Source organism: Cavia porcellus, unplaced genomic scaffold (assembly GCF_034190915.1).
Source record: "Cavia porcellus strain 051 isolate PalLab524CR breed Dunkin Hartley unplaced genomic scaffold, mCavPor4.1 scaffold_16, whole genome shotgun sequence".
NCBI lineage: Eukaryota > Metazoa > Chordata > Mammalia > Rodentia > Caviidae > Cavia > Cavia porcellus.
Window position 1 is genome coordinate 31,849,042 of NW_026947499.1, and position 22,090 is coordinate 31,871,131.

General features: G+C 55.5%; 5 protein-coding genes across 18 annotated transcripts; 3 read left to right on the forward strand and 2 right to left on the reverse strand.

Moving 5' to 3' along the window:
• Positions 1-43: 43 nt before the first annotated feature.
• Positions 44-5,903, forward strand: Rhot2 (ras homolog family member T2). Of its 2 annotated transcripts, none has more exons than XM_003478420.5 (19): positions 44-198; positions 291-349; positions 439-520; positions 599-642; positions 1,607-1,660; positions 2,177-2,229; positions 2,307-2,415; positions 2,578-2,679; positions 2,814-2,912; positions 3,021-3,129; positions 3,213-3,333; positions 3,706-3,790; positions 3,861-4,003; positions 4,087-4,187; positions 4,260-4,390; positions 4,506-4,586; positions 4,711-4,833; positions 4,920-5,122; positions 5,302-5,903. In XM_003478420.5, exons 1-19 carry the CDS (start codon positions 162-164, stop codon positions 5,426-5,428), a joined length of 1,863 nt encoding a protein of 620 aa, XP_003478468.3. In that variant the 5' UTR covers positions 44-161; the 3' UTR covers positions 5,429-5,903. The 2 variants fall into 2 exon arrangements, with proteins under 2 accessions (XP_003478468.3, XP_012997277.3); XM_013141823.3 differs by having other exon boundaries at positions 76-192.
• Positions 5,904-6,082: 179 nt separating this feature from the next.
• On the forward strand, positions 6,083-9,724 carry Rhbdl1 (rhomboid like 1). Of its 11 annotated transcripts, none has more exons than XM_005007350.3 (8): positions 6,083-7,351; positions 7,637-7,870; positions 8,052-8,291; positions 8,363-8,511; positions 8,662-8,774; positions 8,847-8,947; positions 9,029-9,089; positions 9,168-9,724. In XM_005007350.3, exons 1-8 carry the CDS (start codon positions 7,313-7,315, stop codon positions 9,437-9,439), a joined length of 1,209 nt encoding a protein of 402 aa, XP_005007407.1. In that variant the 5' UTR covers positions 6,083-7,312; the 3' UTR covers positions 9,440-9,724. The 11 variants fall into 11 exon arrangements, with proteins under 11 accessions (XP_005007407.1, XP_005007409.1, XP_005007408.1 ...); XM_005007352.3 differs by having other exon boundaries at positions 8,067-8,291; XM_005007351.3 differs by having other exon boundaries at positions 7,649-7,870.
• A 1,748-nt stretch (positions 9,725-11,472) lies between these two features.
• Positions 11,473-13,806, forward strand: Stub1 (STIP1 homology and U-box containing protein 1). Of its 2 annotated transcripts, none has more exons than XM_005007356.4 (7): positions 11,473-11,759; positions 12,179-12,377; positions 12,464-12,629; positions 12,809-12,896; positions 13,081-13,137; positions 13,222-13,338; positions 13,464-13,806. In XM_005007356.4, exons 1-7 carry the CDS (start codon positions 11,601-11,603, stop codon positions 13,542-13,544), a joined length of 867 nt encoding a protein of 288 aa, XP_005007413.1. In that variant the 5' UTR covers positions 11,473-11,600; the 3' UTR covers positions 13,545-13,806. The 2 variants fall into 2 exon arrangements, with proteins under 2 accessions (XP_005007413.1, XP_003478472.1); XM_003478424.5 differs by having other exon boundaries at positions 11,475-11,759; positions 13,419-13,806.
• On the reverse strand, positions 12,667-15,448 carry Jmjd8 (jumonji domain containing 8). The gene is made up of 9 exons (XM_003478079.5): positions 15,261-15,448; positions 15,087-15,182; positions 14,896-14,944; positions 14,726-14,822; positions 14,570-14,638; positions 14,370-14,489; positions 14,221-14,288; positions 14,012-14,146; positions 12,667-13,934 (listed from the first exon to the last, which is right to left on the reverse strand). Exons 1-9 carry the CDS (start codon positions 15,350-15,352, stop codon positions 13,854-13,856), a joined length of 807 nt encoding a protein of 268 aa, XP_003478127.1. The 5' UTR covers positions 15,353-15,448; the 3' UTR covers positions 12,667-13,853.
• Positions 15,449-15,581: 133 nt separating this feature from the next.
• Positions 15,582-21,505, reverse strand: Wdr24 (WD repeat domain 24). 2 transcript variants are annotated; one of them, XM_005007357.4, is made up of 9 exons: positions 20,365-21,505; positions 18,622-18,799; positions 17,803-18,475; positions 17,198-17,316; positions 16,997-17,118; positions 16,797-16,901; positions 16,566-16,675; positions 15,974-16,158; positions 15,582-15,897 (listed from the first exon to the last, which is right to left on the reverse strand). In XM_005007357.4, exons 1-9 carry the CDS (start codon positions 20,843-20,845, stop codon positions 15,729-15,731), a joined length of 2,142 nt encoding a protein of 713 aa, XP_005007414.1. In that variant the 5' UTR covers positions 20,846-21,505; the 3' UTR covers positions 15,582-15,728. The 2 variants fall into 2 exon arrangements, with proteins under 2 accessions (XP_005007414.1, XP_003478473.1); XM_003478425.5 differs by having other exon boundaries at positions 16,335-16,675; positions 20,365-21,504.
• Positions 21,506-22,090: the final 585 nt, after the last annotated feature.

The following is a 22,090-nucleotide window of genomic DNA, read 5'->3' on the forward strand; positions in this document are numbered from 1 at the left end:
CCCCGCCTAGTGCGGCTGCGCGGATAAGACCGGAAATACAAGTTCGGCTAGATCCCGGAAGTGTGGGCACACAGGAGAGGGGCGGGGAACTCGCGGGGTCAAATCGGGGGTCGAGGTTTGAGGTCGGGTCAGGACCCAGGGGGGCAGGAGTAGGCACAGCTATGAGGCGAGACGTGCGCATCCTACTGCTGGGTGAGGGTAGGTGCCTGGCCGCTGGCGGGTCGTGGGGTGGGTGGACCGGACGCTGTAATTTATGCTCCCTGTGTCATCGCCCCGCCCCGCCTGCACAGCCCAAGTTGGGAAGACGTCGCTGATCCTGTCACTGGTGGGCGAGGAGTTCCCAGAGGAGGTGCGTGGGCGCTGAGAGCCGGGTAGGGGAACGGGGTCTCAGCGCCAGGGCTTAAGGATTAGGACCAGGTCACCTCTTACCTCTTGTAGGTCCCAGCCCGAGCAGAGGAGATCACCATCCCCGCAGATGTCACTCCAGAGAAGGTGCCCACCCACATCGTGGACTACTCAGGTAGCAGTCGCACCGACCATGGGCCACCTCCCCTGTCTTTCCTGTAGAGGATCTGCAGCAGTCTGTCTTTCCTCTTAGAATCCGAGCAGACGGATGAGGAGCTCCAGGATGAGATCCACAAGGTGCGACACATTCCAGGCATGGCTCAGTGCTCTCATCCACATCCACCTCGGCCTAATCAGCTTTACCTGTCTGGGGAGCTGGATTAAGCTCCTGGGCTGTCCACAGCCAGATAAATCTTTGGTGAACTCTGACCCCCCAGTAGTAGTTATGACTTCCACAATACAGCCTTCCACAGCTAGGACCAATCTATCCCCTTCAGTAGTACTCAGGGAGAGAAGAGACCTCGGGTCTGTGAAGAATAGTCCCATGTCTTTCATAGTATCCCCTTGAACCTCTCTTTTTGTCCTGTCTCTGTTCTGATTCATTGCCCTGGACCTCCAAGCTGTGGTGGGAGTCATATTTAACTGGGATTCACATGATAATAATGGATGTATATGCCAGGACTCAGCCCTTGCAGGATCATCTGTGACCTGCATGTGTTGTCTTTTTTTTTTTTTTTCTTTTATCTTTTTTGGTACCAAGGATTGAACTCACCACCTCGAGCCTGTCAGGCAAGCGCTTGTGCCACTGAGCTAAATCCCTGGCCCCCTGCATTTGTTGTCTTAGTCATGAACGTAGGACATCAATGGGCAGGCTGGGTAGGCTTATCTCATCTCTGTTCTCTGTCTCTGGTTGCTTGTTGTGAAGTGAAACTAAGAAGTAGAGGCTATAGATGGGTCCCTTTTTACCTATATCCCTCTACTCCAGATGATGTCTGGCTTGAGCACTTGGGAGCTATTGACCAGACCCATGAAGCAGGGATCTAGTGGCTGCATTGGGACCACAGGGCTTGGGTGATCCTCTGAGGCTTCCAGTCCCCAGTGTGACAATGCTGCGGATCACTTGCCCTATAGGCATCTGGCTGGGGCAGGTTCCAGAAATAGTGGGTTTCCTGGGCCTTGAGTCCACACTTGGGACATACTGGAGCCTTTGAATATGTGAAGTAGCTTTTGGTCACTGTGAGCCTCGCTGTTTCCTCTACAGGCAAATGTGGTGTGTGTGGTATATGATGTGTCTGAAGAGGCCACCATTGAGAAGGTGAGCAGGTGGGGGTTTCCCATCTGTCCCAGGTGCCTATTGTTGGCACCTGGGTCAGTCAGCAGCCTGTCCTCACTGTAGACCCAGATGGCATATAGTGGACCTTTGTGGTCCAAATGGATCCTTACCCACTTTTATGGTCAGTCCTGTGACTGTTGTCTTAGGGATCCCCATACTTCTGATTGAGGTCAGTCTTCTTGGACCCTTAGCTCCATAGAGAGAGCCTAGAATGACCAATCTAAACTGTTTAGACCTTCGCTGGCCCTAGAATCTCATGGGGAATGGGCAGAGGTTTGCTTGTGGGTCTGGGACCCCGGTCTGTTTGTGGAGGGGTGGTTCACAGCTGCTCAGATCAGCTCATGTCCTGTGCTATCTCCTTTTCTTCCACCAGCTTTATTCTAGTGGCTATAACTTTGATCACCACTTGGCTTCAGCCTTTTCTTTCCTTGAGCCTGGTGCAAGCTCCAGGCAGGCACCGTGGGCTGAGTAGGTAGCCTTGTGTCATTTACCTTTCAGATCCGAACCAAGTGGATCCCACTGGTGAATGGCAGAACTGGAAGTGGGCCCAGGTAACAAGCAGGGCCTGGGGAGTTGGTAGTAGGGGCTACCAGCTCCCCACCCCAAATGACCATGAGCATCTCCCCAGGGTGCCTATCATTCTGGTGGGCAACAAGTCAGACCTGCAGCCAGGGAGCAGCATGGAAGCTGTGTTGCCCATCATGAGCCAATTTCCTGAGATAGAGACCTGTGTGGAGGTGAGCATGTGAGGAAAGCATGGAAGGAGGAAGGAAGGGGCCAGGGTGAGGACAGGAATGTGGAGACCTTTCAGCAGGTACCTGTGTGTGGCAAGCCTGACCCTATCCCTCTATTTTCTTTGGGTGCCTCCTGGATTTTGTCCTGTCCTGTACTCTTCCAAGTGTTCAGCCAAGCACTTGAGGAACATCTCAGAGTTGTTCTACTATGCCCAGAAGGCTGTTCTGCACCCTACAGCCCCCCTCTATGACCCTGAGACAAAGCAGGTGAGCAGTAGGTGAGAGCCTCACACTCTGCCGTGGAGCACTTGTGGGTATTGGGTGAGGAGAATAAACAGAGTGGGGGGTGCAGGGTGGACCAGGCAAAAGTCACCTACAGCACTGAGCTGCTGTCCCTGCAGCTGAGGCCCAAGTGTGCCCAGGCCCTCACTCGGATCTTCAGGCTCTCAGATCAGGACTTGGACAACTCGCTCAGTGATGAGGAGCTCAATGCTTTCCAGGTGTGTACCCTGCCCCATAGTACCTACCCCCATGCCTCAATCACTCTCAGTGATATGACCTGACAGCCAAGGACAGCTAGCTGATCTAAAGCAACTTCTTGGAGGTAGAAGTCCTGCTTTGGCCACCCCCTGGCCCCACAAGCCTTGGAGGATGTGAAGCGGGTGGTATGCAAGAATGTGCCAGGTGGTGTGCAGGATGACCGGCTGACCCTGGATGGTGAGAGACAGCTATCCCACCCAGGCCCTTCTGTGGGGAGTGGGCTGTGCTGTGCTGGGTACTACCTCCTCTGCTCCCCACAGGCTTCCTCTTCTTGAACACACTCTTCATCCAGCGTGGCCGGCATGAAACCACATGGGCCATCCTACGGCGTTTTGGCTACAGTGACTTGCTGGAGCTGACCACTGACTACCTCTTCCCACCGTGAGTAGTACGTGGGATGTCAGATCCACCCTTCTAGGAACAAAGAACCCCTTGGCAGCCAGGAATGTACTCTATTGCACTGGTTTTCTGGTCCAGATCTGCCTCAACCTCCTTGCTGTCTACATAGTACCAATTGAGGGCCTGTGTCAGTGCTCTGATATGGGATGGTCTTGTGACCAAGGGACTCAGCCAGGCCTCCCACAGAAACTGATGTTATCCTCCTTGTCTGCTCCCACCTCTGTGGGATGAAGGGCTGTAGGAACCCTGGGAGGCTTGACAGCACAGATGGGATGAGCAGGGTGACATCAGGAGGTGTGCCAACCCAAAGCACAGGGTTTCCTGGGAACCAGAAGGGTGTGGTGTCCCTTGCAGGCTCCACGTGCCCCCTGGCTGTAGCACTGAGCTCAACCACCATGGCTACCAGTTTGTGCAACAGGTCTTTGAGAAGCATGACCAGGTGAGCCCCGCCACCCTTGCCAACCCCTGCCACCTTCCCAGCACACGTCATGTCCACCCTCTGCTCCCAGGACTGTGATGGTGCCCTCTCGATGGAGGAGCTGCAGAACCTCTTCAGTGTGTTCCCAGAAGCCCCCTGGGGCCCTGAGCTTTCACACACTGTTCGCACTGACTCAGGCCGACTGACTCTGCATGGGTATCTCTGCCAGTGGACGTAAGTGATTCCCTGGATACCCATCCACACCTGTCCACCTGTACATTCCTCACTGTGACATTGTGCCTCCCACCTGCCTTCAGCCTGGTAACCTACTTAGATGTCCAACATTGCCTTGAACACCTTGGCTACCTGGGCTACCCTACCCTATGTGAACAGGAGTCACAGGCTCAGGCCATCACAGGTGGGCAGCTACCCCTTGGGTCTCGGGCTCAGCTCTCCCTGCAGCTTTCCTCACCTGAGTTCACCCTTGCAGTCACCCGTGAAAAGAGACTAGACCAAGAAAAGGGTCAAACACAGCGGAATGTCCTCATGTGCAAGGTGGTGGGGGCCCAAGGAGTGGGCAAGTCTTCCTTTCTGCAAGCCTTCCTTGGCCACAGCCTTGGGGTGAGTGCCCATGGAGAAACCCCCGTGCCCCAAGAGGGAGTCGGACAGGAAAGTATACTCTGGAAATATTAGGGCCAGTGAGCATCATGGTCTCCCTTCTGCCTCTCAAAACCAGGACACCAGCCCATTCCCCCAGGACTCTCCTGTCTATGCCATTGACACAGTACAGATCAATGGGCAAGAGAAATACCTGATCGTGAGTGCCAGCCACACACTGACCCTGAGGGTGGGCTGGGACACCCTCCTTGTGGAGCTTTCTCAGGGCAGCCCTGGGAGACCCAGTCCTTGGGACCACCTCCTAAGGTCACTATTTCTCCCAGCTGTGTGAAGTGGGCACAGACAGCCTGCCGGCCACCTCACCTGATGCTGCCTGTGATGTTGCCTGCCTGATGTTCGATGGCAGTGACCCCACCTCCTTTCTGTACTGTGCCAGCATCTACAAGGCAAGGCTGGGGCTGGGGTCTTGTTGGAGAGCACAGCTGTGAGTTGGGGCAGACAGCTCAGCCTTCACACGGCCCATCCTCCACAGCGCCATTACATGGACGGCCAGACTCCCTGCCTCTTCGTCTCCTCTAAGGCTGACCTGCCTGAAGGTGTTTCCCCACCAGGCCTGTCACCAGCTGAGTTTTGTCGCCGGCACCGACTACCCGCCCCAGCCCTGTTCTCTTGTGAAGGCCAAGCCCTGCCAAACACTGATATCTTCACCCGATTGGCCACCATGGCTGCATTCCCGTGGGTGTCTGCACCACAGCTCAGGGGAGGGTGGCCTGTCCTATCCCAGGGCTATTGGTGTCTGCTACTGGTTGTGCTGGGATTCTGTGGCCTGGCCTCTGCTGGCCACCTGAGACAAAGTGGAGGGGTACAGCAGCAAGAGTGCAGGCACAAACCCTGAGTACCCCTCTTTCCTGCAGACATCTGGCTCACACAGAGCTGCACCCCACCTCCTTCTGGCTCCGGGGAATGCTGGTAGCTGTTGGAGCTGCTGTGGCAGCAGTTCTCAGCTTCTCACTCTACAGGGTCCTGGTGAAGAGCCGATGATGGCCATGGAAACTGTGGCACAGCCTGCTATGGGACCCCATGTGGTGTGGGTTTTCAGCCCCATACAGCAAGAGCCCTAAGGCACTGGTGTGGGACCACTGCTTGGGGAGCAAGCATCTGTCTGTCTCAGTCTTTGCTTCTGAAGATAGACTACCCTAGGCTGGGCTGTGACCTGGCTTGGCCTGATGGTAGGGTGCAGGTGTACTGTCCACATGGCCTCTCTCTTTTGGGCACTTGTGAGTGGGAGACTGGGGTCATGGGTAGGAAGTGGGGGGCCAGCCCTGGGGTTCTCAGGTCTTCCTGCCTTTTTCTTTGTCTCAGTAGTCAGTGAGTATCCAGGGGCCACAGGAGGTGGCCAGAAGAGGAAGTGGCTAGACTGAGTGCAGCCCCTACCATTCCGTCCAGTTAAAATCTTTGCCCATGGCCACACTGGCAACAGAAGACAGATTTCCAAATTAAACTTCTGTCTTTTCCACTTCTGGTTCTGAAGACAGTTTTTCCTGAGTCAGTCTAAGATACATGCTTTATTTTGGTATGGGCGAGAAATGTCCCCTGACCCCTGTATGCCACCTGTTCCACAGTCCCCAAGGCCAGTGTGATAGGTAGCCTTTGGAAGTCCAGTCATGCCTAGATGTGGTCCAGAAGCATCAGCATTCATCAGTCTTGAAATTTCAGGGTGACAGTCCCTGTGTGGTGACAGTACATTCTCTGGTAATGTAACTTTCCCTGCCTAAGGTCTTCCTACCTGACTCTAGGACTGAATGTGCCCCCATGGCATACTCCCTATACTCCAGCTCTAGCTGGGCCATTCTGAGACCCACCTGTTGTCATCACCTGCCAGGAATAGTATAACTGGAACCCTGGCCTAAGGGGAAAGCATGGCCAATATGGTCCACAACATACCCTTCAGTAACCCAAGTGTCTGTACTTCTCCCAGCACTGTCTACATACCCTCAGTCATAACTGATTTCAAGGATCTGGATTTGGGCCTGGGGCCATATTGGGTCAGGGCAGGATGCTAGTTATAGTCTACTTTATCCCCCCTCCCCATCTGTGATGACACCATTGTATCTCTGAGACAGCAGGCAGGGTCCAGGGAGGGTTTGCCATTGTTCTGTGCATCCCTTTGGTCTGCCATCCCCATGATTGGAGGGTCTGTCTACCATTACTAGCAGCATCACTTATCCTTGCTGTATTCCTTCCTTCAGAGGTACTCTGCTCCTGGCCCTGGGACTGCAGGATTAGCTTGGCATATAAATTGGTTTTGGACGCTGTGGGGACAGTTACGAGCAGGTGTTGGGAACCTTTGCCACAGTTACGAGCAGGTGTTGGGAACCTTTGCCAGCTGACTTGGAGCTTGCATGGAGCCTCCTTGCAGCAGTGCTAGGGATAGGGATAGGTGTCTCTAAAACACACCCTGGCACTTTCAGAGCGCCCTGAGCCCTGGGCAGAAACGGTGGATTATAATACCACAGAATCAGTCTGGGGAGTCATGGGCAGCAGGGTGTCCTGGGAAGGCTTCCTGGAGGTGACGTTCGTGTTCGTGCTGAGCCCCGAGTCAGAGAAGACTGGATAGGGAGTCTGAAGGGTCTCTCACAGCAGTAGAAGTTTTTAGATGTAGCAACTTCGTGGGAGGAGCTTCTGAAACGCTCTGCTCGAGAGCGGTACTCAGCTGGGACAGTGCGCTGAGTGGTCCTGTGGCTGCCTTGGGTGTACGTGTGAGGCGCGTGCGCGCAGGAGCGCCGTGTGCGCGGCTCCGTGACGCGGTCCGAGAGCTGCGCGGGCTGAACCGAGCAGGCAGAGCGGGCCGGCCGGGGCGGAGCGGAGCTTTCCGCAGAGCAGCCCCTCCCGGCCTCGGCCGACCCCGGCCCGCGGCCCGGCTCTATGGACAGAAGCTCTCTGCTGCAGCTCATCCAGGAGCAGGTGCGTAGGGTAGAAGCAGCGCTTTCCGTCACGGAACCCAGGGTAGGGGGCCCGCCTGATGCAAGCGGGGCGGGGGCGATGGTGGCTCCTAAGCCCCTTCCCAACACGCCTTGTGGCCCTATGCCTAGACCAGAAAACTGCTGGTCGGCCTTGAAGGAAAGTAGGGTGGGAGGGTGGGCGTTCTCTGAGGGGCCCACTCTTTTCAGAACTGGCGGGTGGAGCATGAGGTAGGGTGGGGGATACCCTGGGGAACTCAGGAGCGGCAGGCCTAAGATCTGTGACCAGCCAGGATCCCAGGAACCAGCCTGCCAATCCGAGGCACCCCTCAGCCACTGGCCTGCGGCTCCTCCACCGCAGCAGCTGGACCCTGAGAACACAGGCTTCATTGGTGCGGACACCTTTGCTGGTCTGGTGCACAGCCATGAGCTGCCCCTGGACCCAGCCAAGCTGGACATGCTGGTGGCCTTGGCCCAGAGCAACGAGCGGGGCCAGATCTGCTACCAAGAGCTGGTGGACCTGGTCAGTGCCATGGTGGGTGGGCAAATAGGGGCGGGGCCTAGGCCTGGCTAGGCACAGCACCCTAGTCAAAATAGGGTGGGCAGAGGTGGCCTGTCCCTGGGGAGGGTTTGTGGGTGTGGGCAGGCCCTCCAACCCACAAGGGTAGGGGTGCCATTTGAATGACACTGTGGCCCACACTCAGGCCCCTGCCCCCCAGATCAGCAGCAAGCGTTCCAGTAGCTTCAAGCGGGCCATCGCTAATGGACAACGGGCGCTGCCCCGAGATGGGCTGCTGGATGAGCCAGGGCTGGGTGTCTACAAGCGGTTTGTGCGCTATGTGGCCTATGAGATCCTGCCCTGTGAGGTGGACCGCCGCTGGTACTTCTACAGGCACCGCAGCTGCCCGCCCCCCGTGTTCATGGCCTCAGTCACTCTTGCCCAGGTGGGCTGCCCACCCGCCACCCCGTGAGCCTTAAAAATCCCTGTCTCTGACCAACTATACTGTGTCTGCAGATTGTTGTGTTCCTGTGTTACGGGGCCCGCCTCAACAAGTGGGTGCTGCAAACCTACCACCCTGAGTACATGAAGAGCCCCCTTGTATACCACCCTGGGCACCGTGCCCGAGCATGGCGCTTCCTCACCTATATGTTCATGCATGTTGGGTGAGTGGGGAGCCAGATGGTGAGCACCCTCAGCACTCTGCCCCTTCAATAAAGAAGGCTCAGCCTGGGGGAGAGGAAGCATGAAGTAGTTTGAGGGCAGGCCATCCTGCTCACCCTACCCCTCCTGCTTATTTGTCCCCACGTGGCCAGGCTGGAGCAGCTGGGGTTCAATGCTCTCCTGCAGCTGATGATCGGGGTGCCCTTGGAGATGGTGCATGGCTTACTCCGCATCAGTCTGCTCTACCTGGCAGGAGTGCTGGCAGGTGAGGTGGGCATGGGCCCCCTGTTGACCTCGCTGGCTGGCTGAGCCCTCACCCCTGCCTCTGCTCATGCAGGCTCCTTGACTGTCTCCATCACCGACATGCGTGCCCCTGTAGTGGGGGGCTCTGGCGGGGTCTATGCCCTGTGCTCAGCACATTTGGCCAACGTTGTCATGGTAACTGGGCTGTCTGGTGGGGTGTGGGAAGGGGACCACCTGGCCCACCTCATGGTCTTTCTGTCTGCATGCCCTCCTCAGAACTGGGCTGGGATGAGATGTCCCTACAAGCTGCTGAGGATGGTGCTGGCCCTGGTGTGCAGTGAGTAGGGGGCTGGGTGGGGGCTGGGGGCCCTCAGCCTGCAGACTGGGCACCTCCCACCTGTTGCTCCTTCTGCAGTGAGCTCCGAGGTGGGCCGGGCTGTGTGGCTGCGCTTCTCCCCACCACTGCCTGCCTCAGGCCCACAGCCCAGCTTCATGGCGCACCTGGCAGGTGCGGTGGTGGGGGTGAGCATGGGCCTCACCATCCTGCGCAGTTATGAGGAGCGTCTGCAGGACCAGTGTGGCTGGTGGGTGGTGCTGCTTGCCTACGGCACCTTCCTGCTCTTCGCTATCTTCTGGAACGTCTTCGCCTATGACCTGCTGGGTGCCCACATCCCCCCACCGCCCTGACCTACTCCCAAGGGCCAAATGGGCATGTGGTGTCCAGCCACCAGGCAGGTCTGCACACCTGCCCTCCATAAGTGGACATCTCAAGGCTGCTTTACCCTGCAGCAGCAGGTGGACCTAGTAGTCTACCAGCTGAGGCTGAGCCTCACTCCATCCCTGGGTTTCCCCTCCCAGGCCTGGGGGGAGGTCCCCAAAGGTGGTCCCAGAGCAGACCTAATCCTGCCCACTCCTCCCCCAGGATTTGCAGTCTGAGCCTTTTTGGAGAATAAATAAATATTTTACACTGCACTAGGTACTTATCCTGGGGCTCTGGAGGCTTAACTACTCTCACCCTGCTAACAAGACAGCAAGGGATGCTCCTACACATGAAGAGGACTTGGACTTAATACCCCTTGACCCTGTGTACCTGGCAGGAGATGCTAGAGTTATTTAACAGTGCTGGAATAGTTGGAAGGCCAGAGGCCCTGTGTTTATGTAGGACCTAGAGTACCAGGGGAGGGACTGGGGTCCTGGTCAGGCTGAGTTCAGCAAGCTTTTATTGAATTCTGGGGGCACTAAGCCTCTTATTCATCCAGCCTGCTTTCAAGAAACCTGCATTGTGATGTCTCATGGCAAATGAACAGCCAGGCCTTAGGCCACAGCCAAGTTCATTTGGTCTGAGTCCTGTGCTTTTTGACCTGCCTTGCATCCTTATGAGCAACCATGCTAGTGCAAAGGTCAGGCAGCACATCTAGGCACAGCTACTGTCTCATGGCCCAGCTCCACAAAACTTTCCACAAGGTGACAGGTCCATGGCTCTGATGGGCTCTGGTTGGGAAGGGACCCAGGGAGTAGGGGCCCAAAGGCACCAGCCACTCACTCCACCCTGACTGGGATCTTGGATGTACTCCAAGCCCACCAGCAGTCCATTTACTTTGGGCTGGAACACCTCTTGTGCCTTGTGCAGGTACAGTAGGTAGTGCATGGGAATATACTGCAGTTTTAGCAGGCCAGGCACTACAGCCACTGTCTCATTGGACAGGAAAGCTGAGCTCCAGAATTCCAACTCTCATGACAGCAGTAGACATTGAAAGAGAAGCTCTTGGGCTGGGGATTTAGCTCAGTGGCATAAGCACCTGCCTTGCAAGCAGGTGCTTGCAATCGATCCCCGGTACTGATAAAAATGAAAAAGACAAAAAAAAAAAAAAAAAAGAGAAGCTCTTGTGACAACATCCTGGAGCAGCTGCCCAGGCTCCTGTGACACACCATGTGCCCACCTCATAGGCAAAGACAACAGAGCCCAATTCGTGCCCCGGCTCAACAGAGGCAGTGTCGGGGGCCCATGCCTCAGAGGAGGCACAGCTTTGTGACTGTAATTCACAGGAATGGCAGGAGGAAGGTGGTGGCCAAACATGGTACCACCAGCTCGGGAGAGGTGTGTGTGTTGACAACCACCAGCTGCTGCAATGCAGCCGTACTTGACCACTCTACGGGTCAGGAGGCCTGAGTGCTGGACTTGGACCTCCTAGGGAAGCTTGTCCGTCAGAGCCCCGCTCCTTCATGTGGCCACGCCCCCAGGCGAAGCCTCGCCCACGTGTCCCACGTGGATCTCCATAGTCCCTCCCCTCTCAGTTTCCCCACCACCAGTCACTGCAAATTCTCCCAAATCATGCGCTTCTCCGCCCTACACCAAATGACTGTGGGCAGCTCCTCCCGATAATGAGGGTGGTTCAGGTCGTGGACTCCTCTGCCTTGGTTATCCGCCTTGTCCTCGATGCCCTACCAGCGGTCCACGGCGTCCAGCCGCCCAAATACGACCGCGAACTCCCGCATGACCTTTCTGTGGCGTGTCAAGACGGTGGCCCAGCGACTCAGGTCTTTGCAGCCCCTCAGCAAGCGGGCAGCAGCTAAGTCCACACGGCATGGAGTCCCGGAGCACTGCAGGGCAGGGCCAGACTAGGGGAGCGGGACACAGTGAGTGCCTGGAATTGCGATGCACCACCCTTGGGCTCTCAGGGCGCGGGGCCCCGCCCGAGACACGTGACCTCCCGCGGGCCCGCCTCGCGCCGGAAGTTCCGGTGGCGGATTGCCTGACCGGGCCGTGCGGGTCGCTCCGCGGGCTGCGGGCGCAAGGCCGCCGGGCACGGACCCTGGGAACAGAGCCCGGGCCGTGCCGTGCGGCGCCATGAAGGGCAAGGAGGAAAAGGAAGGTAGCGCGCGAATGGGTGCTGGTGGCGGCAGCCCAGAGAAGAGCCCTAGCGCACAGGAGCTCAAGGAACAGGGCAACCGGCTCTTCGTGGGTCGCAAGTACCCGGAGGCGGCGGCCTGCTACGGCCGCGCCATCGTGAGTGCCGGGAGGTGGGGGCGGGCCCGGGATTCTCCTCAATCCTGCCTCTGGAAGCTCGCAGCGACCTTGTTTTCCGGGCACTTGGGCGCGGCTCTGTAGTCTGTGCTAGAACACCCTGGCACTGGCAGGTGGGATGAGGCGATGAGATGCTTGGGGCTGGCTGGGCTGGAGGCGGGATACCTCTGCCCCTTGAGGACCCAAGGTCCAAAGCTGAGAACCATATAAGTTTGAGGAACGTTTCCTTACAAAATCAGCTGGAGTTGAGGGTGGGCCAAACGAGCATTCCGGCGCTGACAACTGAGAAACTTTTAGTTCTTCATCCCAGTTATGAGCCAACCTGGGACAGAATCTGGGCACCTGGGTGTGAGAGGAAGTGGCAGAGCCCACACCTTCACACCACTGGCCTTGGTCTCCAGACCCGGAATCCCCTGGTGGCTGTATACTACACCAACCGTGCTCTGTGCTACCTGAAGATGCAGCAGCCTGAACAAGCACTGGCTGACTGTCGGCGGGCCCTGGAACTGGATGGACAGTCTGTGAAGGCACATTTCTTCCTGGGGCAGTGCCAGCTAGAGATGGAGAATTATGACGAGGCTATTGCCAATCTGCAGCGAGGTGAACTGACAAGTTGTCTTGTCACAGGGGACCTGGGGCCAGGAGGGTGGACCAGCTCGTGTGACCTGATGACTCCATTTTCTCAGCCTACAGCCTGGCCAAAGAGCAGCGGCTTAACTTTGGGGATGACATCCCTAGTGCTCTGCGCATTGCCAAGAAGAAGCGCTGGAACAGCATTGAAGAGCGACGCATCCACCAGGAGAGTGAGCTGCACTCCTATCTCACTAGGCTCATCACTGCTGAGCGTGAGAGGTGTGCCTCCTCCCCCACCAGGCCACTCTTTCTCAGGTTAAGCTGAGTCACCAACACAAGTGTTTATTGAAAGGCTGACATGGGTAGACAGGAAGCTGACAGGGAAGAGGCTTGAGGTGGGAGTAGGCTCTGATCTCATGGCCAGGTTCACCTCTGACTAGCTCCTGGTCAATCCTCAGGGAGCTGGAAGAGTGTCAGCGAAATCACGAGGGTGACGAGGATGATGGCCATATCCGAGCCCAGCAGGCCTGCATTGAGGCCAAGCACGTGAGGGTGCCCTAGGCCCACATGAGGGTCTGTGTGTGTGTGTGCATGTAACTGAGGGTGCCCTCACTCACATGTGACTTTCCCCATGTGTGACATGATAACAGTGCCCCTGGTTCATGTTGGTATGTCTCTTAAGCATGAAGAATATTCAAGTGGCCCACACACAGTATTCAATTCTTTGCAGGACAAGTACATGGCAGACATGGATGAGCTCTTCTCTCAGGTAGATGAAAAGAGAAAGGTGAGCATCTTCTCTGAAGGCTGTAAGTAGCAAGTGAAGCAGAGTTCCTTTCCTGGGCCCTTACACTGTCCCTGTGTGCTATAGAAGCGAGATATTCCTGACTATCTGTGTGGCAAGATCAGCTTCGAGCTGATGAGGGAACCTTGTATCACACCAAGTGGCATCACCTATGACCGTAAGGACATTGAGGAGCATCTGCAGGTAAGGGCTTATGAGCTTCAAAACCAGGGCTGGAGGCACACACTGGCACACAGAGCACTCTGACCTTGTTGTCACTGCAGCGTGTGGGCCACTTTGACCCTGTGACACGGAGCCCCTTGACCCAGGAACAGCTCATCCCCAACCTGGCCATGAAGGAGGTCATCGATGCATTCATCTCTGAGAATGGCTGGGTGGAGGACTACTGAGGCCCACTGCTTCACCTTGCCTGATACCTTGGCTCTGTAGGGTCCAGAGGCAGAAGCCCTAGTTCCTGTATATAATTTTTGTCAATGTGCCTGCCCCCATCAGTTCTGCTGGTGGGCCCTGGACTGCTTCCCTCTCAACATAGCCTTCTGCTGGTCTGTGAGCCTTTTCATCTTTTTTCTGGGCCGGAAAAGCAGATGGGGGTGGGTTGGGTTGAAGGTGCCACTCCTGCCACTGTTCCTGTAATAAAGTTTGTGACCAGTACATGGGGACATCCTGGTGTGTGTGTGCCTGCCAGCTGCCTGTTCTGACTAGCCAAGGAAGGTGGAGATGAAGACACTGGTGTCAAGATTGAGTGTGGCATGCCACCATCGGTCAGGGAAATACAGCACCTGAGAAGTGGAGGGGAGCACAGAGTTTAGTCGGGGACCTTTTAGCCTGGACAGGCTCCCTCCTACCAGCTACTGACCTCACCAGCCTCAATGGTACACTCCAGGGGTTTTTCAGATGGTGCCAGGGCTGGATATGTATCCCGAAGCCAAGTCAGTGTAGTCTTGTTGGGGTGGAACTTGGGTATCTTTTCAGGTGGGTAAAGGAACCAGTGCTAGGGGAAGGATTGTAAAGTTACTCTTACATGTTGCAGTTAACATGTCCCAAGCCTCATCACCACATGCTGACCTTACGGCCGTAGATCACTTCAGAGAACCCAGGCCCATGCCAGTGGAAGGGGACCCCAGAGCCAGCTCCTGTGGGGTGATGACGTAGTGACTAAATTTAACCTGTACTGACCCCCTCATACCTCCTGGTCCTGAGGAAAACTGTCCCACCTGCGATTCCAAAGCTATAAGCGGCTGTGGTTCCCAGCAAATGAAATGGGGGTGGGGAGTAGTGTCGGAATAGTGATGCCCACTCCGTGAAGTTGTTGTCCCCAAAAAAGTACAGAGTGTCTGTCAACAAAAAACAATGGGCAGTGACACCTGGGGAATGCCAGGTGCCCCACCCCCACTGCTACCCAAGGCTGGCTCACCGTTGCCTAGAGAAGCAGGGTCTTGAGGATACAGCAGCTGCTCCACATATTGCTGGAAGGGCAGGTCCACTGTGGGAAAGAGCATGATCAGGACCAGCTGGTTCTGTCTTAAGGTTATCAGCAACCAGGCAGGCCCTAAGAGGTGGGACAGCTTACCTTTCTGGTAAGAGTAGGTGTTGGCAGTGCTCAGCCGAACCACGTTGTCCCCAAAGGTGGTCAACAGACTCTCTCTAGAGCACAGGGACCGGAACTTCTGCAGGGATCGTGAGATGATTTAGTGGCTGGACAAGCAGAGCCAGATGCCCGTAAGGAGCATCAGCACCTACCGAGTTGTCCGTGAGTCCCTGAAGGATGACAGGCCTGAGGAAAGCATAGCTGTGGGAAAGGCAGAGTGGAGTTCAGATCAGTGGCGCATGTCCATGGGCCTTACGCATCCTGGAGATTGGGAAGGGGTCAGGGCATTTGCGTCAGGAGATGCCGCGTTGAGCTTTGGGCGGAAGGGGTGGGGCACACGTACTGCTGTATGAATTCTGTGTAGGTGAGATCGGATCTGCGCTCCACGGTGCAGCGCTCCTCCACCAAAGCCACGTCTGTCCCGGGCCAAGTCTGCCGCCTGCAGGCACACTGGGTCATCGCAGCTCACTCTCAACCCCATGCTGTCCCACGCTCCAGCCCGCCCTGCGTCGCTCACCACCCCCCGCCGTCCGCTGCTTCCAAGCTGGACCGAACCAACACCAGCATCCACAGCGCCAGCGGCACACGCGGCCGCACCACCAAAGCCATGGCGACGCGCAGCACGTCGGGAACTCCCTCCCCGCGCACCACGGGCCAGTAGCTCTGTCGTTGGAGCAACGGGTCGGCCCCCGGAAGCGGCCTTCTTTAGCCCGCCCCCTGAAGCAGCAGTTCCGGAAAAATCGCGAAAACCACACTGAGCTGCTATTGGCTACTGCTAGTTACTATACTGACCGGCTAGAAGCCCTTGCCCTCCAACCCGCAGAGCGATTGGTAACACTTTGACAGCAACTCCTGCCTCTTTTATTGAGTTTCTAAGTTCCAGCCCCTTTCCATCCTGGCACAGAAGCAGGCTGAAGGCTGTGTCCAGTCTTGGGGGGCCTCCGCTGAGCTCCTGTGGAAGCCGTCCAAGGCCCCAAGCAGCAGATCAGGAGTACTCGCAGAGATGGCCACAGCCTGCAGGGCACTGGGAGCTGCCCTCCAACCACTTCATGATGTGTTGCAGGTGGCCGCCGTGGCTGCAGCCCTGGCACCACACGAACAGACCCTTGACCACGTGGTGGCAGACAGCACACATGCTGGCACAGCGGTGGCACCTGGAGGCAGTAGAGCACCTCAGCGGGGGTTTTTGGGCTACCTAAAGCCCCCAAGCTGCTACCCCCATAACCCCACCTGTCGCAGACCCAGCCCCGGCTGCTCATGGGCCTCTTGCAGTGGCTGCAGTTGACATGCAGGGTGGTTGAGGCCTGGTTGAGACAGCTGACAGCTTGACTGGTACTCAGCTTGACCACTTCATTGGACACATTCCAGAGGCGGAACCGTTGCAGCAGGTCAATGTATGATGTGTACCAGTGCTCCTGAAGGGTTGGAACCAGGAAATTAGAACAGCTAGGCACATTAGGGCAAGGACACTGGAAGACGGTTTGGCTCACACAAAGAACCAGTATAACCTGGGTTTGTCCCAAACATGTAAGGGATGGTGCTGGGGCAGCAGCTGTTCCAGGGAAGCCCACCCCTGCTCCATCACACACACCTGGGTCTGTTCATCGATGTCTTTGCGCACCCGTTCACCTAGCACGATAAGCACAGATACGGCCATCTGCACATCACCCTGCTCAGCATAAAAGCGAAGCATGTCACACACCAGCACACTGAAGAAGTCAGGCGGCAGGCGGCTGTCATACAGCGCATGTGAGATGGAGAGGAGGGAGAAGGACGAGTCCACAGGCACCAAGGAGACTGCATCCGCCTCATTCCCGCTCACATGTGGTGAGTCGGCCTTGTCCTGTAAGTGCTCAGGCCCAGATGGTGTGTCCACAATCTCGTGGCGTAATGGGAAGGCCTCCTGGGGCAGCACATACTCAGGCTCCTCAGCTGTGAGGCAGGAACCAGCTGGGTGGGTCTGGGGCTCCACCCTGATCTACTCCTACCTTACCCAAGCCCCCACTCATAGGCACATATTTTCTGCCCCCACCCCACCAGAGTCCTTACTCACGGTGTGCATGTTCTGGATCCAGTGGATACAGCTCATCCTCCTCACCCTCCACATCACCGAGCAGGTAGTCAGTGGGCACATCGCTGCCCTCAGTCTCCTCATTATCTACCCAGCATGAGAGGGAGGTCATTCAAGGGGTGGCTCACTGTGTGCTGCTTAACCCCACTCTCCTCAACATTCCTGCCTGGTCTCCAACCTACCCTCGTTAGTGATGAGTGTGGCAGAGGAATCAAGCAGAACGGTATCACTTCGTGTGTCCCCTTTGCTTCGATCCAGCCTTGTCTCACTGCCTAACCCAGGAGCCATGTCCTTCAGGTTGAAACTGTGGACAGGGAAGACTCATGAGCGATTGGGCTCTAATAATCCCATCCTCTGGGGGAGAGCCAACCCTAAGTATCTACCTGTTCATGAGGGGCAGGCCACAGGAACTGCCCTTGCCCACGCTGTGGTTGAGGTTGGTAGAAGGCACCAGACCAGGGCTACAGTAGATGATTCGCAGCATGGTCCACGTCTGTGCCACCTATGGGCAGGCACCAGCAACTTACAGGGCCCTGGACACCCAGCACCCCAGGTTAAGCCTCTGCCCAGACAGAATCACACACCAGCATTCAGCTGCCTTGAGGACTCAATTTCTTGGACCACAGGAAAAATTTAAATCCCAGTCTCTATCCTACAGTAGCACATGGAAAGAACTAAGAGGCCGCAAGAGGCTCAATGGTACCAAGAGTGGGCATATAGGAGGCAGCTCTTTCTGCACATGCTATAGGTGGTTGAACATCAAGAGTGAGGCAGAAGAGAGGCTTTGGCTACATGATTTCCCAGAATCCTGCCATCAGGCTGCCTCTGGCCATGTATGATCGTAACACCCTCAGTTACTGGTGCAAGTGCTGGTGGTAGGACTGACCAGAGTCATCAGTTGGGGCAGGTGGTGAAATAGCTATTAGAGCAGCCAATCCCTCCCCAAAGATCAATGCCCTTGGTCTTCCCTTGGCTCAACCCCACCTACCTGGTTTCGGCCCAGCTCTCGAGCCACCTTGGCATTGTGGTCACAGAGCTCAGCCAGTGGCCGCCCAGCCAAAGCATAACGCTCAGCTGTGTCTACAAACCAGCTCATACTCCCACCACCAGGTTCTATCTCAAAGACATTGAGGGCACTAGAGGCAAGGCCTGAAAAAGGTTCGGCAGGGTCCAGCTTGCGCTTGAAAAAAATGGGATGGCGCCGGTCACCAGTGTAAGGTTTGCGTCCAGATTCAGCAGCCACCAGGCTCTCCTTGGCAGCAAAGGCCAGGTCCCCAAAAAGGCCATAGCAGAGGCCCTCAGGGTTGGCACGCTCAACAGGCTGGCTGGCATCACGAAACAGGTGCTGGCACAGTGTGCTGTCCTTGGAGCCAGAGAGCAAAAAGGAGGGGTCATGAGGATGGCGCCAGGCGATGCCTGTTGTGACATCACGATGCTCCTCAAACATAGCAGCTGGCACAAAGGGTCGACGCACATCCCACACATAGATGTTGTGATCTACCATCATCGAGCATGTGGCTAGGTGGTGGCGACACTCAGGCCGCCACTTGACACGTGCCACTGAGGCAATGGTCTGCACGCAGTGCATCTCCTTGGCACGGTGTGTGGTCATGTCCCAGACTTTCACCATCTTGTCACGTCCACCTGTAGCCAGCCAGCCCCTGCAGGAAAGCCCCACCCAAGCCCTTAGTGACTCTCTGGAAGACAGAACCCTCCCCAGCTCTGTGCTCCCCATGCTTTGCCTCTTCAGGTCTCAAGTTAGTGAGACTTCTTTGAGGCCTGCTGCCCCCACATCCCCACATCACACCTGTCCTCAGGGTGCCAGTCGCAGCAGAAGACAGGCCCATTATGGGCTGTGAACATCCTCTCACATCGGTCAGGACGTCGGATGTCCCAGAGTTGCACGTTGCCATTCTCGAAGGTAGAGGCAAATGTGAAATAGTCCCGGATACTGAACTGGACATCTCGCACACTCTCAGATTGGCCTGCAGGCAGGGCATCATTGGAGGTAGAAGTAAAGAAGCCTGACCCACTGGGGTGTAAGGAGTCTTTGGAATGGCTATAGAATGGTGTGACATACCTGCCTATGGCTAGGCCAGAAGGCTCAGAGAGTAATGTGTACAGTGTAAGGGTCTGCCTAGAGTAAGTAAAGCTTAGGCAGGGGAGGACACACTGGGTGGTTTCTGCACAAACACCAGAGCTTCAATTTTTCTTGAAGTCTGCTTCTTGGGCAAGGTGTGCCCCAGCCTAGGAGGCCATGTATTAATTACCACTAGGAGAACAGAAGCCCTACCTGGCTATCTTCCCAAGTCCCCTCAGGGCCAACACCTGTAAGAATTACTGAGGAGGGTAGCTCAGACCCTGCCCATCCCTTTCACCTTTAACTGGAGCTGCAAGATCAACCCCAAAAGACCAGAGGCTCAAGGGACCAGGTCCACCCAAGAGCCAGGAAGACAGTGTCTAGCTTTTCTTTGACACAGGCAGCCAAGGATCTTTTTGTTTGTTTTTCTAGCAAAGGTCTCACTATGTAGTTCAGGTTAACCTTGAATGAACTTGTTGCCCACACAGTCCTTGAACTTGTGATGATCCTCCTGTTTCTGCCTCTTGAGTGCAGGGTTTATGGGTATGCAACACCAGAGTGAGCAAGATGCTTTTTTTTTTTTTTTTTTTTTTTTGGAACCAGGAATTCAACTCAGGACCTTGTGCTTGCCTGGCAGGCACCATGCCACTGAGCCATACACCAGGTCCCCAAGATCTGTTTTAATAAGCCTCCAAGCTGGGTGTGGTAAGAGGCTGAGGCAGAAAGATTCCAAGCTTGAAGACACGTTGGGCTACATAATGGGTTCATGGCTAATCTGGACTATATATCCTCCCTGTCTGAAGTAAAATAAAATATAAAAATAACAAGTACTAACAGCAGCACCTGCCCATAAATTCTCTGAAAACCCAGGGCTATGCTTTGTACTTTACTTGGTGTCATCAAGGTAGATAAAAAGAGAGCTGGCGGGGCTGGGGATTTAGCTCAGTGGCATAAGCACCTGCCTTGCAAGCAGGCAGTCGTGAGTTCGATCCCCGGTACCGATAAAAACGAAAAAGACAAAAAAAAAAAAAAAAAAAAGAGAGCTGGCTTAAGGCTGGACATCAGGAGCTGGGCCTAGTAGGAAAATGGCTCTAGGGGAAACAGTGTACTCCACTTCCTCTGTATCCCTGGGCTGAGAACCCTGGAGTCCTGGTAGACTTTCTGTAATAAGGGGCTCCTGGTGGGGTGAGAGAAAAGGAAGTCACATACTGAACAGAACTAATCAGTCACCCAGCTAAGCTGTGAATCCCCTTGTACTGTGCTGCTCTCCATCATGCCACATGCAACCTCAATTCCTACTTGTCCTGCCTCCCACTATCAGTACCCAGGTTCATATTTCATCCAGGCCTGCCTTCATATCTCCTCTACTGAGCTCCACCCCCTCTGATGCACAGAGCATTTCTCAGCCTGCCTGGACAGGTCAAGTGCCTGCAGAGACATGCCTACTCTATCCTGCCTCTGTGGGCCTACCTGAGAAAGTGCTGACAGAATCCTTCCTGCGGAGGTCAAAGCACTTCATGAAGCCATCTTGTGAGCCACTAAGCAGCACATGGGCCTCAGTGGGGTGGAAGCAGACTTTGTTTACAGTGCGTTTGTGTTCTGTGAACAGCTGGTCCTGCTTGTTACGGGATGGCCGTCCCAGGTTCCACGTGACCACCACACCATTGGTGGCTGCTGTAGCCAACAGGTTTTCATCCATCTGGTGCCACACCACATCAGCACAGCTCAGGTTAAGTGAGGGCTTCCGGCCCACACGCAGGTTGAGCTTTTCCACAAACTGTTCCTCTTCAATGGCAAAGATCTTGAAGATGCTGCGGCCTGCCACAACTACCTGGGCCGCATCACGACACACACTAATGGCATTTGCTGGCGCATCTAGATGGCAGTGCATGGTGCGGCCAGTTAGTGCATTGCCACCAAGGGCTGTGGACACGCGGGACATCTTCTCCATGGCTGCACGGATGGTGGGGGCAGGTCAGTAAGTGGGCTGACCTAAGCAGCCTGGTTGTCTGTCAGTTCAGACTTTGCATCATGTTGGATCTCCCCGCACTACTTGGGCCTGAGCTGGTTAATCTTCGTTACTAGTCCAGGAAGTCCATCAGCCAGCCTCACAGACAAGTTAAGAGTCACTGAAGTCTGCCAGAGGGCTCTGTAGCCGTCCTGAGACTGGTCACTACCATGTCTGGCTTCCCCAGAAAATCCTATTCCTTAGTCTCCACTCAAGCCATCAGTCATATCCCAGAGTCTAACGGACTATGGTCAAGCAATTTCAGCAGGGGTTCGAGATGGCTCCTGCGATACACCTGGTCGGCCCAGGGTCTCCGAGGGAAGGAGGAGTCCAGGGAGGAACAAAACGAGGTAGGGGTAGGGCGACCCAGGGAACTGAGATGTTTAAGAAGCTGGAAAGGAAGAAGAGGTAGGCGGCACAGAGTCCGAAGTTTCTGTGTCGCGAGGTTCTGATATCCCCGAGCAGAGAAGGCTGAAGCACCACAACCAGAGGAGTGGAGAGCCTCTGCTTCCGCGGGCACTCCAATCATTTACCGAGAACAGACCGCGGTAGAGAACGGCCTTGCCGGAAGCGACTATCTCTTCCTCCTCCCGCCGGAAGTTGTCCGTTATTTACCAGCGCCCTCCGGAAGCAGGCATAGACTTGTCGGTATGATAATAGTTCCGGGCTCGTTCCTCTCGCTGGAGCAGTGTTGGCGTTGGAAGGCTCCGCGGTTTCCGCCTCGGTATTTTGTTTATGTGCTTGTGTTATCTTGTTGTTGTAGGAGACAAGGTCTTGCTATGCTGTGGTGCGCCACCACGCCTGGCTGTATTTTTTTTTTTTTTGAGACAGGGTCTTATTATGCAGTTCAGGCTGGCCTTGAACTCACTTGGTAGCTCCGGCTGGTTTTGAATTTGCAATGATCCTTCAGCCTCAGCCTCCCGAGTGCTGGGATTACAGGCAGGCGCCACCACGCCTGGCTCTGCATGGGTTTTTTGTTGTTGTTTTCGATCTGCCAACTCATTCCTGACTTTTCACTATTTAGGTAACTTTAAGCAAAAGCCAGGAAAATATCTTTGTAATAATCAGATTGTTATTCTATATGTTGTTTATTGTAAGTAATGGTCAATTTTATATTCCTTTAAAAATAAAAAATAAGCGGATGTGGGAGGTTGAGGCAGGAGTATCACTGTAATTCGAGGCCAGCCT